The 15,850-nt window shown below is 49.5% G+C and overlaps 1 protein-coding gene across 2 annotated transcripts in view; it reads left to right on the top strand.

Annotated features, from left to right (window-relative positions):
- The window catches only part of FCHSD2 (FCH and double SH3 domains 2), a 117,939-nt gene that overhangs the window by 47,925 nt on the left and 54,164 nt on the right, over window positions 1-15,850 (top strand). For both annotated transcript variants that reach the window (XM_085216654.1, XM_085216655.1), the window contains exons 4-6: window positions 10,200-10,276; window positions 11,300-11,444; window positions 15,335-15,468. In XM_085216654.1, coding sequence (XP_085072780.1) covers window positions 10,200-10,276; window positions 11,300-11,444; window positions 15,335-15,468 — 356 coding nt within the window. The remainder of the gene's footprint in view (window positions 1-10,199; window positions 10,277-11,299; window positions 11,445-15,334; window positions 15,469-15,850) is intronic.

A 15,850-nucleotide genomic window follows, 5' to 3' on the forward strand; every position in this document is an offset into this window, starting at 1 on the left:
CCACGGAGCTTCCAGAGCTGAATTGGTTTGTGCAGTCAATGCCATTGTTGCCATACCAAGTTCATTCCGAATGTGGTGTTGTGTTTTTAGGAAAGGTTCGTGGTTTTCCCCTGCAGTGTGATGTGCTCATCTTAACTGATGAATAATAACTGAATTTGAGAGCAGTAAAAGTTGAGTTTATAAAAACCAATCAAGCTGATGTGAAACACAACACGTTGAATTCTTACTTGCCAGCTGTCTTGGAAAGGGACAGGAGACAGAAAGGAGCGTTGTGGTTCATGGAGCACAGAGCTCATCAGCACTGTGTGATCTGTGACCCTGCAGTTATGGCATTCCCACAGCAGAGAGAGACTCCTGAGGCTGCTGTGCACAGCTGAGAGCACCGTGAGTCCCAGGATGGTTTTTACAGCATGGATTGAGCAGAACAGAAGGGTGGCCAGCAGGGACAGGGAGGTGATTGTCCCCCTCTGCTCTGCTCTTGTGAGGCCCCATCTGCAGCACTGCGTCCAGGGCTGGAGCCCCCAGGACAGGAAAGACAGGGAGCTGTTGGAGAGGGTCCAGAGGAGCCACAAAGATGAGCAGAGGCTGCAGCACCTCCTCTACAAAGCCAGGCTGAGGGAGCTGGGCTTGTTCAGCATGGAGAAGAGAAGCTGCGGGGTGACCTCAGTGCAGCCTGCAGGACCTAAAGGGAGCCTACAGACAGGAGGGGAGTCAGCTCTTGGAAAGGGGAGATAACAGCAGGACAGGGGAATGGTTGGAAGGTGAGGGAGGGCAGATGGAGGTTGGATGTGAAGGGGAAGTTCTTTACTCAGAGAGTGGTGAGGTGCTGGAACAGCTGCCCAGAGAGGCTGTGGATCCCCGTCCATCCCTGGAGGTGTTCAAGGCCAGGTTGGATGGGGCCCTGGGCAGCCTGGGCTGCTGTGAGATGTGGAGGTTGGTGGCCCTGCCTGTGGTGGGGGGTTGGAGCTTCGTGATCCTTGAGCTCCCTTCCAACCCATGCCATTCTGTGATTCTGTGATTCATCAAACCCCCAAGAAACTGGAATTGACAAGTGCACCAAATCCTCCCACGTTACAAAGCTAGAAAGTGGCAGCACATGACTTCATTCAGCAGAACAGAACTTGTGGAGACAAGTGTGGAGAAGAGGAGAATTTGAGCAGTTGTTGCATTTTTGGTCCTCGTCGGTGCTTTGCTGTTTCCCACATCACTCCATCTGATCTCTCTTCTTCCCCTGTGGCAGCACCAACCCCTGCTTGGGTGCCCAGGAGGGAGCAGGCAGCATTTTGAAGCCCATGCAGTCAGATTGCAGGGGCTGTTTCCCAGCTGTTCAAGCAGGTGGTTGTGCAGAGAAAAGAAATCAACAGCAGCACTGGGTGCCTTCAAAATTGTGTTCAGTAGCACCTCTCTGTGCTTTCACTTTCTAAAAATGAAGGTGCGGAGAGATGCGTACCATCCCATTTCCCCCCTCACAGCCCATATAAGGATTGTGCACAGTGTGTTTGGGATGGAGGAAGGATGTGGCATCTGTTTTGCAGCAAGCAGGGCACACTGGTGGGTCCAACAGGTGTGGGAGTGGTTGCTCTTTGAATGAATGCTACAAATACTTTGTTTCATGATCACTTTTCTGTGCAGAGTTGGTTTGTATGCTGTAGAGATGCTGCCTCCTCCTCCTGCAGGGCCCTATGGCAGGCTGAGAAGCCTACAACTTCATACTCATTGAGTTTGCCAGTTTTCTATGGTCTGTGCCTCAAGAAGAAGAGAACCTTTGTAAATCCTGTTTTGTGCCCCTCTTCCTTCACAGCTGTTGTGGAGCCCTGGGGTGATGCTGAGTGGTAATGTGCCTTGGGTGGCTGTGAGCAGTGGTGCTGGGGGCACCTCCCTACTGTTGTAGCATGCTTGTGCTCCTCCCAAACACTGCTGGAGGAGGCAATTTGGGGAAGAAACAGCTCTTCCTCCGTTGATGGCTACTGCATTTTTGGATTGGTTTTTCTTCTGCTTGGGGATCAGTCTCTATTCCAAGGTAAACATCGGCAGGACGTAAAGGCCTCACGTTGCACCAGGGCAGGGTCAGGTTGGATGTTAGGGAAAATTTCTTCTCCAGAGAGTGGTGGTGCAGTGGCACAGCTGCACAGGGAGGATGGGGTTCATCATCCCTGGGGGTGTTCAGAACCATGGGGATGTGGCACTGAGGGACGTGGGCAGTGGGCAGGGTGGGCTGGGCTGGGCTTAGGGATCTTGGAGGGCTTTTCCAACCTTGATGACTCTTAAATCCCCATCCCTGCAGGTATTGAAGAGACGTGTGGACGTAGCAGGGAGGGATGGGGTTTGGTGGTGGCACTCGATAGGCCGGGTTGGTGGTTGGGCTGGGTGGTCGTGAAGCTCTTTTCCAATCGAACTGATTCTGTAGATATCCATGGTCAGTGTTTGTGAGCTACAAAACGGATTGCAGTCTGTCCTCCGTGATGAGTCGTGGTGAGATACTGCAGCACGTGGCCCAGAAGAGCTTTGGATGCCCCACTGCAGGTTGGCTGGGACTTCGAGTGACCATCTTAGTGGTAATACAGTGTATATATAATAGTAGGTAATCTTTTAGCTATCTATTAATTACTAAAAGATTACCTACTATTATATATACACTGTATTGCCACTAAGATGATCAGAGGGCTGGAGCAGCTCTGCTGTGAGGAAAGGCTGAGGGAACTGGGACTGTTGAGCTTGGAGAAGAGAAGCTGCAGGGAGACCTCAGTGTGGCCTTCAGTGCTTGAAGGGAGCGGATAAACAGGAGGGGGAACGGCTGTTTGTGAGGGTGGGTGGTGATAGGACAAGGGGAATGGTTTGAAAGTGAGCCAGGGGAGGTTTGGGTCGGATGTGAGGAGGAAGTTTTTCATGCAGAGGGTGGTGAGGCAGTGGAACAGGTTGCCCAAGGAGGCTGTGGATGCCCCATCCCTGCAGGCATCCAAGGCCAGGCTGGATGTGGCTCTGGGCAGCCTGGGCTGCTGGTTGGCGACCTGCACACAGCAGGGGGTTGGAAGTGGCTGAGCACTGTGCTCCTTTGCAACCCAGGCCATTCTATCATTCTGTGTTTTATGACTGGAGGCCAGGTTGGCTGGGAGTCCCAGAGCACGACTGGCTCTGTGCTGTGCATTGGGTGTGGAAGAGAAATCATACTAAAGTTCCTGACCATGCAGTCAATTTTGCATCAACTTAGATACATTTGGGAGGCATTTAGCAAAAAAAGCCCTTAAAAATAACCTGGAATAGCTTTGAATGGCAGCGTATTTCTAGTGTAGCAATATGTAGCGTATCATTTAGAAAGCAAAAATAACTCAGGCAGATGAGTGCTTCAGCTGAACTCGGTCTTTTTGACTGGTTTTGTTCTAATTTGCAGCTTGCTCAGAGTTGCAAGCATCTGTTGTGTGGTTACGGGCACAGTGCCTCGTTGTAAAGGTAACAGTTGTTGTGACCTACTGAAATCTTCCATTTGAGGAGACTCCCTTGTTAGGCACCATAAACTCGCGCTCAGGAAAACCGAGTTAGATTTCTCCCAGCTCCTGTTACCTATGGCTGGAAATGCAAACCTTCACATTTTCTGCTCCTATGCAGGCAGTTTTTGTCTTGTATTAAATGTGGAGGTTGGTGGCCCTTCCTACAGTGGGGGAGTTGGAGCTTCATCATCCTTGAGGTCCCTTCCAACCCAAGCCATTCTATGATGATTCTGTGATATGGAGTGTTGGTGGGATGTCTGCTGTTAATTTAATGTGTCAGCTGGAAGGGTGGTGGGAAGGTCAGGCAGTGCTGGGAGCTCAGAAGTCATCAAAGGTGAAGAAAAGATTTAGGTTATGAGTTAAGGCTGGAAAAGTAATTGAAGGAATAGGGATGTATTTAGTATAGAGCATAAGGAAGTGTTGAAGCACCTCAGGAATGGTGACTCTGTACATTAATGTTTCACCTTTCCCGTTTTTGTCTTTCCCATTTTGCCAAAAACAAGGAGCAGAACATGGAAAGGGTACGAGTGAAAGGCTGAGGTGTGATGGTGACACATTCTGTCCTCTCTTGGCCAGGAGGTGTCCAAAGGCCGAACACAAAAAGGTGGGAAAAGCCACGTGAGTGGAGATGCAGCTCGGCATCAGCTCAGCAGCCTTTTAGCAGCTTCCCATGAGGGTTTCCACCTGGTGCTGCAGCACCATGAAACCTATTTTATCCATCATCGAGCCCAATTAAAGGCATTACAGATGAGCCCTCCCAGCACATCTGAGCCTCTGGGATGCACCGCAGAGAATCACAGAATGACAGAATGGCCTGGGTAGCAAAGGAGCACAGTGCTCACCCAGTTCCAACCCCCTGCTGTGTGCAGGTCGCCAACCAGCAGCCCAGGCTGCCCAGAGCCACATCCAGCCTGGCCTTGAATGCCTGCAGGGATGGGGCATCCACAGCCTCCTTGGGCAACCTGTTCCACTGCCTCACCACCCTCTGCATGAAAAACTTCCTCCTCACATCCAACCCAAACCTCCCCTGGCTCACTTTCAAACCATTCCCCTTGTCCTGTCACCACCCACCCTCACAAACAGCCGTTCCCCCTCCTGTTTATCCGCTCCCTTCAAGCACTGAAGGCCACACTGAGGTCTCCCTGCAGCTTCTCTTCTCCAAGCTGAACCAGCCCAGTTCCCTCAACCTTCCCTCGTAGGAAAGCTGCTCCAGCCCTCTCTGTCTTAAACGCCTTGTATGTTGTGTGCAATCCCTGCACTGAGCCTGTTCTGAACAGAGCTTGCTCTCATTAAATCGTTAAAGGTTTTATTGAATCTAGCTCTGTAAATAAAGTGCAGCTTGAAACAATTGCAGGGAGCTCCCAGTGTCTCACTTGGGGTTCAGCACTGAGCCTGAATCACACACGGGTGCACAGGAGCTGAGCCCTGCACGCACTGCACGCCTTCCCCCCCCCCACGCGTTCCCTCAGCCCTGTCCAAATGTTTTGAAGAGATTGTCAGCCCTGCAAAATACGCTTCGAGTCGCTCTGCAAGCGTGGGGAAACACGTCTGGCTGATGGATGACGCTGGCAATGAGCTCCTGCTGTTTGGGTGAGTCAGCACTGCTGAGCTTCATCGGCTCGTGCAGCTTCCTAATGTGGGAGAAGAGTTTGGGAGCATCACGGAAGGTGCCACAACGTGGAGCATCTGCAGTGCCTTCTTTTGGCACAGCTGATTGTTTGCATTCTTCTAGTAGAAGTATTCTTCAAAATGTGGGATTCTCATTTAGCTTCTTGACTTCTCTTTTCGGAGGACTCTTCGTATTTCTCATTGTTCTCAGCCCCTCTTCTTTGCCTACAGCTAAAGATGTCGTTTTAAAAACCACTGGTAGGCAAACTGCAGGTTTTCCAGTGTGAGAGAAAGTCTGACTGTGACCCTGAGCTTTACTTGGGAAGAACCAGCAGAACTGAAATTATAGAATGATGGCATGGCCTGGGTTGCAAAGGAGCACAGTGCTCATCCAGAAGGTGTGAATTGTGGACTCTGCTGCAATGACCGAAAGATACTGAAAGCTTCTAAGTGATGTGAGCCCCTGCTGTTGGAAATCTGCACTCAATTTGTCCTGTGCAAAACTGTGCGTTACATGAGATAGTCTGCCCTGCTCTCTGCAATTCATAAGAGGTTTTAGGTGCCCAGCTGTCATCAGCACTTCTTAATTTTTGCTTATAAACATACTGAGACTGCACTGAAAGTCATTGTTATAATGTCTTTTTAAAAGCCTCTTACTTCTATCAATTATCTTTTAATTTGAGACGTCTTTCTCTTCGCTGTCACTACTCACTGTCTGTCATCTGTTGGTATTACAGCTGATATTCCCTGAGTTCATAGAATGAATCACAGCATGGCCTGGGTTGCAGAGGAGCACAGTGCTCATCTCATTTCAACCCCCTGCTGTGTGCAGGTCGCCAACCAGCAGCCCAGGCTGCCCAGAGCCACATCCAGCCTGGCCTTGGATGCCTGCAGGGATGAGGCATCCACAGCCTCCTTGGGCAACCTGTTCCACTGCCTCACCACCCTCTGCATGAAAAACTTCCTCCTAAAAGTTCTAAGAGTTCTTCCTTTCCTTTTCCTTCCTCAACCCTCATCACCATCACCAGCTTCATGAGAAGGCACCAACAAATGCCCCTCGATGCTCGTGGTGCTGGGGCACGGCCATAGAGCTGCCACAGTGCCAAGATGAGAGCTCCAATGGCAATTCCTTTAAGCAGAACATCACATCAGCTGCTGGTGCTGTGGGTGGTGGGTCTACACCATCCTCCTTCCCTTCTGTTCCTCTGTCGGATGTGCAGGGAGTTGGTCTGTAATGGAGACATGTTGTGGTGCGGCGATACGGTGTGTGTTTGATGGGGAGAGAAGGGAATGGCTCAGAGAAAGGATGTCCTAAGGTGGGTTGAAGTTGGGTTTGGGAGGTAACCGCTCTGTTTCCACTCTTACGCATTTGCTCTTCCTAAATCCTCCAAAATGGGTGAGCAGCAGATGAGTTAGGAGTCACCATTGTGGTGTGTTCAAGGCCAGGTTGGATAGAGCCCTGGGCAGCCTGGGCTGCTATGAAATGGGGAGGTTGGTGGCCCTGCCTGTGGTGGGGGGTTGGAGCTTCATCATCCTTGAGCTCCATTTTAAGCCATTCTGTGGTTCTATAGTGAACAGAGTCCCATCCAGCTGGTCATGAGTGGTGGGTGTGGGTACTGCAGCCTGTTCTGGTTGGTGTGTTTATTGATGATCTGGTGGTGCTGGGTCCAGTCTTGTACAACACCTTCATCAAATGACCTTGATGAGGGGATAGTGGCCACCCTCAGCAAGTTTGCTGATGATACGAAGTTGGGAGGATTGGCTGACACGCCTGAAGGCTGTGCTGCCATTCAGCGAGACCTGGACAGGCTGGAGAGCTGGGCGGTAAGAAACCGGATGAGGTTCAACAAAAGCAAGCGTAGGGTCTTACACCTAGGGAGAATAATTGCATGCACCAATACAGGCTGGGGGATGAGCTGCTGGAGAGGAGCTCTGCAGAGAGGGACCTGGGCGTCCTGGTGGACGACAGGTTGGCCGTGAGCCAGCAGTGTGCCCTCGTGGCCAAAAAGGCCCATGGCATTCTGGGGTGCATTAAGAAGAGCGTGTCCAGCAGGTCGAGGGAGGTGATCCTCCCCCTCTGCTCTGCCCTGGTAAGGCCTCATCTGGAGTACTGTGTCCAGTTCTGGGCTCCCCAGTACAAAAAAGACAGGGATCTCTTGGAAAGAGTCCAGCGGAGGGCCACAAAGATGGCGAAGGGCCTGGAGCATCTCCCCTATGAAGAAAGGCTGAGTGAACTGGGTCTGTTTAGCCTTGAGAAAAGACGACTGAGAGGGGACCTGATCCAGGTTTATAAATATCTGAGGTGTGGCGGCCATAGCGGTGAGGCCGGGCTCTTTTCAGTGGTACGTGGAGACAGGACGAGGGGAAACGGACATCAGCTGCAGCACAGGAAGTTTCGCACGAATGTGCGTAAGAACTTCTTCACGGTGAGGTGATGGAGCACTGGAACAGGCTGCCCAGGGGGGTTGTGGAGTCTCCTTCTCTGGAGATATTCAAGACCCATCTGGACACCGACTTGTGTGACCCGGTATGGGAAACCTGCTTTGGCAGGGAGGTTGGTCTCGATGATCCCTGGAGGTCCCTTCCAACCCCTGCAATTCTGTGATTCTGTGATGGGCCCTCACTGCCAGAAAGACGTGGAGGGCCTGGAGTTTGTCTGCAGGTAGGATGGAGCTGTGAGGGATCTGCAGCACAGCGCTGTGGGAGCAGCTAAAGGGATGGGATGGGATGGGATGGGATGGGATGGGATGGGATGGGATGGGATGGGATGGGATGGGATGGGATGGGATGGGGCAGTGTGTTACGCATCCTCAAACGGTTCTGCTGCCTGGATTTCTCTCATTGCCCCTGCACTGAGCTGCCACCACCCCAGCCCTCTGTGTGTGTGTGTGCACCTTGGGCTGGAACTGGGCAGCTCCTCGGCCGGGCCAGAGGCCACAGAGCAGCCCAGCAGCAGCCCCACAGTGGCACTTTGTCTGAGGCGGCTGAACAAGAAGCCCTATTGAGGGAGGAACAAGGAGGATCTTATCCTAAAAAAGTCACGGTCAGCATCAAGTTTAAGAAAGCAAATCTCCTCAGTCTCATTAAAAGTCACACGTTTGCCTACAGCAGCTCTGTGCGAAATGTAAACATTTGGTTTATCAGTTTTCATGAAGGGTTCCCAAGTGATGCAGCATCTCTCAGGCACGGCTGCAGCCCTCTGCTCTGTTCCATGGCTGTGGGACGTTCCTTGGGGTTGGAAATGCACAGCCCAGCTTGCATAATCACAGCACTTCTGTGCTGACAGTGTCAGTAATTGGGTTCCTGTGGCCAAAAAGGGTTTTATAGATCCACATGGTGAAATTTATGCCATTAAACGTGGCACGGATTGTGCCAGCAGATGTTGTCATAGAATCATGGGGTCGTGAAGATTGGAAGAGACCAAATGCCAGCAGCCTCCCAGGTGGAGGGGGAGAAAGGGAAGGGAAGGGAAGGGAAGGGAAGGGAAGGGAAGGGAAGGGAAGGGAAGGGAAGGGAAGGGAAGGAGGAAGGGAAGGGAAGGGAAGGGAAGGGAAGGGAAGGGAAGGGAAGGGAAGGGAAGGGAAGGGAAGGGAAGGGAAGGGAAGGGAAAGGGAAGGGAAGGGAAGGGAAGGGAAGGGAAGGGAAGGGAAGGGAAGGGAAGGGAAGGGAAGGGAAGGGAAAGGGAAAGGCAAGGGAAAGGCAAGGGAAAGGCAAGGGAAGGGAAGGGAAGGGAAGGGAAGGGAAGGGAAGGGAAGGGAAGGAAAGGGAGAGGGGAGGGGAGGGAGGAGAGGGGAGGGGAGGGGAGGGGAGAGGAGGGGAGGGGAGGGGAGGGGAGGGGAGGGGAGGGGAGGGGAGGAGGAAAGGGAGGGGGGAGGGAGGGAGGAAGGAAGGAAGAGAGGGAGGGAGGGAGGAAGGAAGGAAGGAAGGAAGGAAGGAAGGAAGGAAGGAAAGGGAGGGGAAGTGGAGGGAGGTAGGGAGGAGGGGGTTCGTGAGTGGTGCACGTGGTCTGAGATGAGCAGGCAGTCTGGCTGTACTGTTTAAGGTGCTTCACAGGGTTTTCTGTAAGGAGAACTTGAGAGTGGATGGAGGGTGTCTGAGCTGTGCTGTGGGCAGCACTGGGGGAACTGAGCAGGGCAGTGGGAAACCCCTGGCCACAAACTCACACAGAGCAGCGATTTTCCTTCACACTTGTGCTGGGAATGAACCATTCAGCATCAAATTCCTGTGCTAGGTCTTGTTTATGTGTCTGCCCGAAAGGATGGAACTGAAATGAAGATTTTATTAGAGCTGCTTCACCTGGTTGTTGCTGGAGGTGCCATGGAGGAGCATGGTCCCAAAGCTCCCTGCAAGCAGTGTCTGCCCAGTGCAGACACCAGTAGTTGGGTTCCTGTGCCCTAAAAAGATTTTACACATCCACGTGGTGAAATTTGTGCCATTAAATGTGGCACGGATTGTGCCACAGCAGCCATCCCTGCCTGCATTACAGCTCTGCTCTCCAAAGTTACCGACTTTTTGAGGTTTGCATAGTGCAGTGCGGAGGCTGAGCAGCATAATGAGCATTAAAAACTGAGCTGCTTTCTCCGATCTCTCGTCTGTTGTTGCTCTTCCATGCAAGGTTTCCATGCAAGGTTTCCATTCTATGAGCAGCAGCTTCGTGAATTCCCTGCGGAACAACCAAAGCTGCCCATCTCCATCTGGGGGCAAACAGCCAGCCTCATCTTATTGCTTCTGGGAGCCAAAGAAGTGCATCCATTGAGGCATCTCCGACACATTGAGGCACTTTCCTTGCAGTGTTCCTGGCTCTGAGTTGGCCACGTGCTGCTCAGAAGTGCTGCCGTGCTACTGGCTGTGCGTGGGCTGTTCACACACGGGGCACTTTCAGAGCTGAAGTGTGCAGCGAGGTCCCAGCAATGGGAATTTTATTAATCCACTTCAAGAGGAACTTAAAAATACAAAAAAGAATAGAGATAATCCCACGTTCCATTAGTTTGTTAAAACTAAATATGAATTGCTTCTTTACAGTTCAGATTACCCATTGCTGATAGAAGAGCAGAAATGGTTTCTTAGGCACCTCTTATTTTAACCTGTTTCTCCTTCTTTCTACAGAGCATTCAGAAGCTGGCTAGCCAGTACTTGAAGAAGGACTGGCTGGGAATGAAAGCTGATGAACGAGCTGATTATAGGTAATTTAACAGTTGGAGCTCCAAACAGCCATCTTTATCTTTTCAATTTATGTCATTATTTTTCCCAACAATGAAACGCTGCTCTTCTGTCGTTTAAACGATTTGTTTGCATTGATGTTAAAAAGAAAGCTTTGTTTTCTTCTGAAGTTTTGGAACAGCCTTAAATAACAGTTTGTAACGTGGATAATTTGGGGAGATTGGACAAACGAATGGCACAACCAGATAGCAGCCGTAATTGTGCACCTTCTTTGGGTATGAATATTTGGGAAGCTGGTGAATGAACAGATGTGTATCTTAGGAAATAGCTTGAAGGTTCAATAATAACACATGGGTTCCTCCTTAGGAAGAGGCAGAGGCACCAATGTGTGTGTGGGAATGAGTTGTACAGCGGGGAGGCCAGAAGTGTCCTCCCCTAACTCAGGTTCATTGGAAGGGAAGCTGGCTCAGAACACAAAAACCACACGACTTCATTGCTCAGAGCTTCCTGCCTTCGAATGGCACCTCCTAAATATTTGACCAAAGTTGTAAAGGATTTTGGCTTTGTACTCGGATTGGATTGGGAGCTTTTGTGGTGGATTTTGGGCTGTGCACCGCTCACTGCAGTGCTGCAGCCGCATCTTTGCCCATAGGAATCACGGGCAGGCAATGGGGAGCTGCCCTGAGATGTGTGAGCACAAACATCAGGAGGCCGTGGACTTATGAGAAACTGTCAGCATCTGAGCTCTCTGGTTCTGGCTGCTGCTTTCTCTAGGGTCTGTTCCATGGGAGCAATGGGTTTGGCCACAAATAACTGCCACAAGCACTGAGAGGAGGTGAAAGCTCTTTGTTTTTGTGACGTTTGGTGAGGTGTTCCTGCAAAAAGTGCAGATATTTGCTAGATCAGCACAATGAACTGTGCTTTAGCTTGTTTTGAAAAGCACTCCTTTGTCAAATGCGTGCCACTGTTACGCAAAGCATGCACTGTCAGCATGAAGCCTGACTCCATGTCCTCTTCCTACCACTGCTTCTGTTTCCTTCCTGCAGGAGCATGTACTCCGTTTGGAAATCACTCCTGGAAGGCACAATGCAGGTGGCCCAATCCCGACTCAATATCTGTGAGAACTATAAGAACTTGATTTCAGAACCAGCCAGGACTGTAAGGTGCTTCAAGGAACAGCAGCTGAAAAAGGTACGTGTCCTTTCTTGGGGCTTTTTATTTAGGAAGTCAGGAGTATTTTACTGTGGCACTTGTAAAGTATCCCATCCCTGGAGGCATTCAAGGCCAGGCTGGATGTGGCTCTGGGCAGCCTGGGCTGCTGGTTGGTGACCTGCACACAGCAGGGGGTTGGAAGTGGCTGAGCACTGTGGTCCTTTGTAACCCAGGCCATTCTATCATTCTATCATTCTGTGACTCTAATGCAGCTGGGCACTTCTCAGTCTCTTTAGGTGTGTGTTCTAGGGGGAAACAGCTGTGTAGGAAGAGAGCTCTGTGCTGAGAGCTGAGAAACGAGCTCAGAAGTGAGAGCTTTAAGCACAGCACAGCTTTGGTGGAAGCTATCTCTGCACATCTGACATCACACAGTGGCTGTCACAACAAATTGCTGTGGCAGTGGCAGGTGTGAGTGGATCCCTGTTGGAATGGGAGCTATCTTGAAGAAAAGCTCTTTTAAACCTGAAGGAATTAGTTGTGCTCATCTCAAGATGCACAATACACGTCGATCCTCCTCATCCTGCAAAGGCACTGCAGGTCACTATTCCAGAAGTTGCTCTGATGGATCTCTTAATTCATTAAAATAAAGTGTCCTAGTTGAAGGACAAATGTAAGCTTGACTTGCATTTCATTTTTTTAAATGTAATTTGCATCTTAGATAAAGAGATCTTTTATCTCTATCATACTGCTTAACACAGAAAGTGTTTGAGATAGAATGCGAAGCTCCATCTGTTTCCACGGGGCAAGAAGGTGCTTTGTAAAAATAATCACGTGTTTAATCAGCCTTTGTCCTCCCCCTATCTTAATTATTTTGTGTTTGCTTTCTGTGGATTTTGCTGGAGCGAGGAGAAAGCCTGGTGTTCAGGAATGAGCTCAGTTCACATAAAGCCACTGCTGCACCAACTGCAAATTGTTGGACGTTTTCAAGAATGATCTTTTGAAATACACACTGTGTTGCTTCCAGGAAATGCAGCATACAGAGGGAAATAGAAGTGCTGGTGGAAGACGTGTTGATCTCAGATATTGCTCATGGTTGTAGATGTTCTTTCTGTGTGTTACTACTGAGCATTTGGTAACATCACCTCTCAGTTTAATCTAAGGAAGGATGAAACCTCCAGTCAGGGTAAAAGAGAAAAATGCTCACCACCACCAACAAAATCCACACCATTTCAAATCTCTTTTTTGCTAAAAACTGATGAACACTTAAAACTATGAACTTACTGCTCGTAGAATCACCAAGGTTGGAAAAGACCTCCAAGATCATCCAGTCCAACTGTCCACCTGCCACCAGTATTTCTCCACTAACCCACGTGCCTACGTACAGCATCTGAACATTTCTTGAACACCTTCAGGGATGGTGACCCCTCCACCTCCCTGGGCAACCCATTCAGTGCCTGATCACTCTATGGGAGAAGAAATGTTTCTTTATGTCCAACCTGAATCTTCCATGCAGTCTTCCAGCCACTCTGCCCCACACCTGTAGCTCTGCCTGGAGCTGTCGTGGCCGAAGCACAGGACCCAGCACTGGTTCTTGTTGAACTCCATCCCATTGACCTCAGCCCACTGATCAGCCTGTCCACATCCCTCTGTAAGGCCTTCCTACCCCCAGGCAGATCAGCACTTCCCCCAGTTTGGTGTCATCTGCAAACGTACTGAGGGTGCACTCAGTGCCCTCCTCAGATCAGCTGGAGCACAAGTACTTTTGTCTACACTCCTGAAAGTCTATGTAATATTTGCTTTCCAGAGGAAAAATCACCTTTATTAATGTTGTTACTTTATTGTGCTGGGGAATTTTATTTTTCTCCGAAGCTTTCCAGGCAACACCATAGCAATTCTGTAGTACCTTTATTTAGTAAATAATTTTCAGATCCATTTTTCTACACATGCTGGTTGTTGGGAGAGTTTGGGGGTTGGCAGTAGAAATGGGGACTTTATAGAAATGGGGAATTTATAGAAATGACACAGCTTCCCATTTTCTTGCATTTTAGAATTATTGGACAGATTGTTGCCATTTTCAGGGCAGTACTTCTGGTGTGCAAAGATTTTGATAGCATCATGCCTTTCCTGCAGTATGGAATAGCCATCCACCTGCTGCTGTTCATTTTCCTTCACAACAAATGGGTTGTTTTGTACACAGCAATCCGCCACACGTTCCTGTGAATTTCCAAAAAGATAAGTTATATACTATGCTGACCTCCATCCGGATAAAACCTAACTGAAATTTACATTTGGAGTCAATGCAGTCATGCTGGAATGTCCAGCCACAGCCTGGATTCTGCTCAGAGTCTCCTTCCACCATTGCAGTGGGTTGAGTGAGTTGATGTGCTGTCAACTAAGGGCCACTAAGATGGTCAGAGGGCTGGAGCAGCTCTGCTGTGAGGAAAGGCTGAGGGAACTGGGCTGGTTGAGCTTGGAGAAGAGAAGCTGCAGGGAGACCTCAGTGTGGCCTTCAGTGCTTGGAGGGAGCGGATAAACAGGAGGGGGAACGGCTGTTTGTGAGGGTGGGTGGTGACAGGACAAGGGGAATGGTTTGAAAGTGAGCCAGGGGAGGTTTGGGTTGGATGTGAGGAGGAAGTTTTTCATGCAGAGGGTGGTGAGGCAGTGGCACAGGTTGCCCAAGGAGGCTGTGGATGCCCCATCCCTGCAGGCATTCAAGGCCAGGCTGGATGTGGCTCTGGGCAGCCTGGGCTGCTGGTTGGTGACCTGCACACAGCAGGGGTTGGAGCTGGGTGAGCACTGTGCTCCTTTGCAACCCAGGCCTTTCCATCATTCTGTGATGGGATGTTTTTCAACCAGCAACGTTACCAACTGGGGCTATCTGATATTTTAATTTTTGGATGCCAGCAGGAAGCATAAGGGATCCAACTACTGATTGATGTAGCAAAACCCCACTCCTATTTAAATGATTTCCTCTGTCCAATAGATGCAGGTTGTTCTACCTTTCATTTTCCTCCCGTGCACTCAAAGGTCTCCAAAGAAAGCACAGTTTGCCCATGGAGGGGTCAGGGCTGGGGGCTGTGTGGTAGAGGTGGGACTGGGGGCTGCTCTTGGAAGGACAGAATGGCAGCTGTGTCCTCACACTTGAGGCCATGTCCCTACAATGGCAGCCCGTGTTGTACTCCGTGCTGCCTACAGCTCAAGAAGAATGCTGTGAGGGGGCAGTCGTCTTGAGCTACGTTGGGTTAGAGATCTTCACTCATCTCTTTATACACTGACAGTTCCCTTTTTGGGGGAGGTCATCCCTCCTTCCCCAGGGTTTGGAACCCAGATAAAGGGTTTGGAGAATTGCTGATAAATTCAGTCTTTTTCTGCTGTTCCTTTGACTTCTGTGATACTGTCTGGTTGTGTTGTTTTCATGGAAGGGGGTGGAATTCTTTTTTACCTCTTCAGTGGCCCAAAGGTTTTCTTTTTGTATGACACTGATTTCTGATAGAACCCAATCAGAGCTCAATAATGTCAAGTTGCTCTCGGTTCTATTGTGCTGTTGTCTTCCCCACATTAAGCTCTGTGTTTCATTATAGATATTAGAGAAGAGTGAGTGTTTCTCATCTCACCTCTGGTGAATTGCCTTTGGATTTTTCCCCATTGTATTCCAGTCATTTCAACCAATTATCTCATCAAAAGCTTGCAGAACTTTTATGTTTAATTTGTGAGTTCTCATTGAATTGGGGTAGTTAAACAGCAGTTGAAGCAAAGGAATATGATTTGATGTTCAGATTGGCTTGAAAAGAAAGGCACAGATAATGGCCCAGGATTGACTTGGAGACTGCCTTGTGCAGCACGCGATGTAATGAGGAGCAGTAAAATGGTGACAGTGGTATTTGCATGCAAGCAATGCTCATGTTCTGTTTCCTGAACATTTCTTTCAGTATGTGGACCAGCTGACACGGATCCAAGCGGAGTTACAAGAGACAGTAAAAGATTTAGCTAAAGGCAAAAAGAAATATTTTGAGACTGAACAGATGGCTCAAGCGGTGCGGGAGAAAGCTGATATCGAGGCCAAGTATGTTTTTATAATAGCATATGTATAAATAATTGCATGTGTATAAACCAGAGTCATCTTTGTGTTCGTCTTTACACCCGATATTCGTTTAGAAGAAAGATAATTGCTTACAATGGGCTTATGCCAGTTCATTTCCTTACCTCCTCTTGGAGGAGGAGTGGGGATGGGCACCATTTCCCACTGTTGAAGACAAAAAGTTGAGGCTTTGTTGTTATGCTCCTTGATGTGCTCTGGAGGTCGATTCCTCTTGCTTCAGGAAAGCAAGCAGCTCGTGTTTAGAGTTTGGTTTGTGCCATGGGAGTTTGCTTCACCCATTGCTTGCAACTTGCTTTCTTTTATTTATTAAAAAGATGTCCTGCGTTGTTCTCAGATGAAGCTGTTT

The sequence above is a fragment of the Meleagris gallopavo genome, chromosome 1 (genome assembly GCF_905368555.1).
Source record: "Meleagris gallopavo chromosome 1, MGAL_WU_HG_1.1, whole genome shotgun sequence".
NCBI classification, from domain to species: Eukaryota; Metazoa; Chordata; class Aves; order Galliformes; family Phasianidae; genus Meleagris; species Meleagris gallopavo.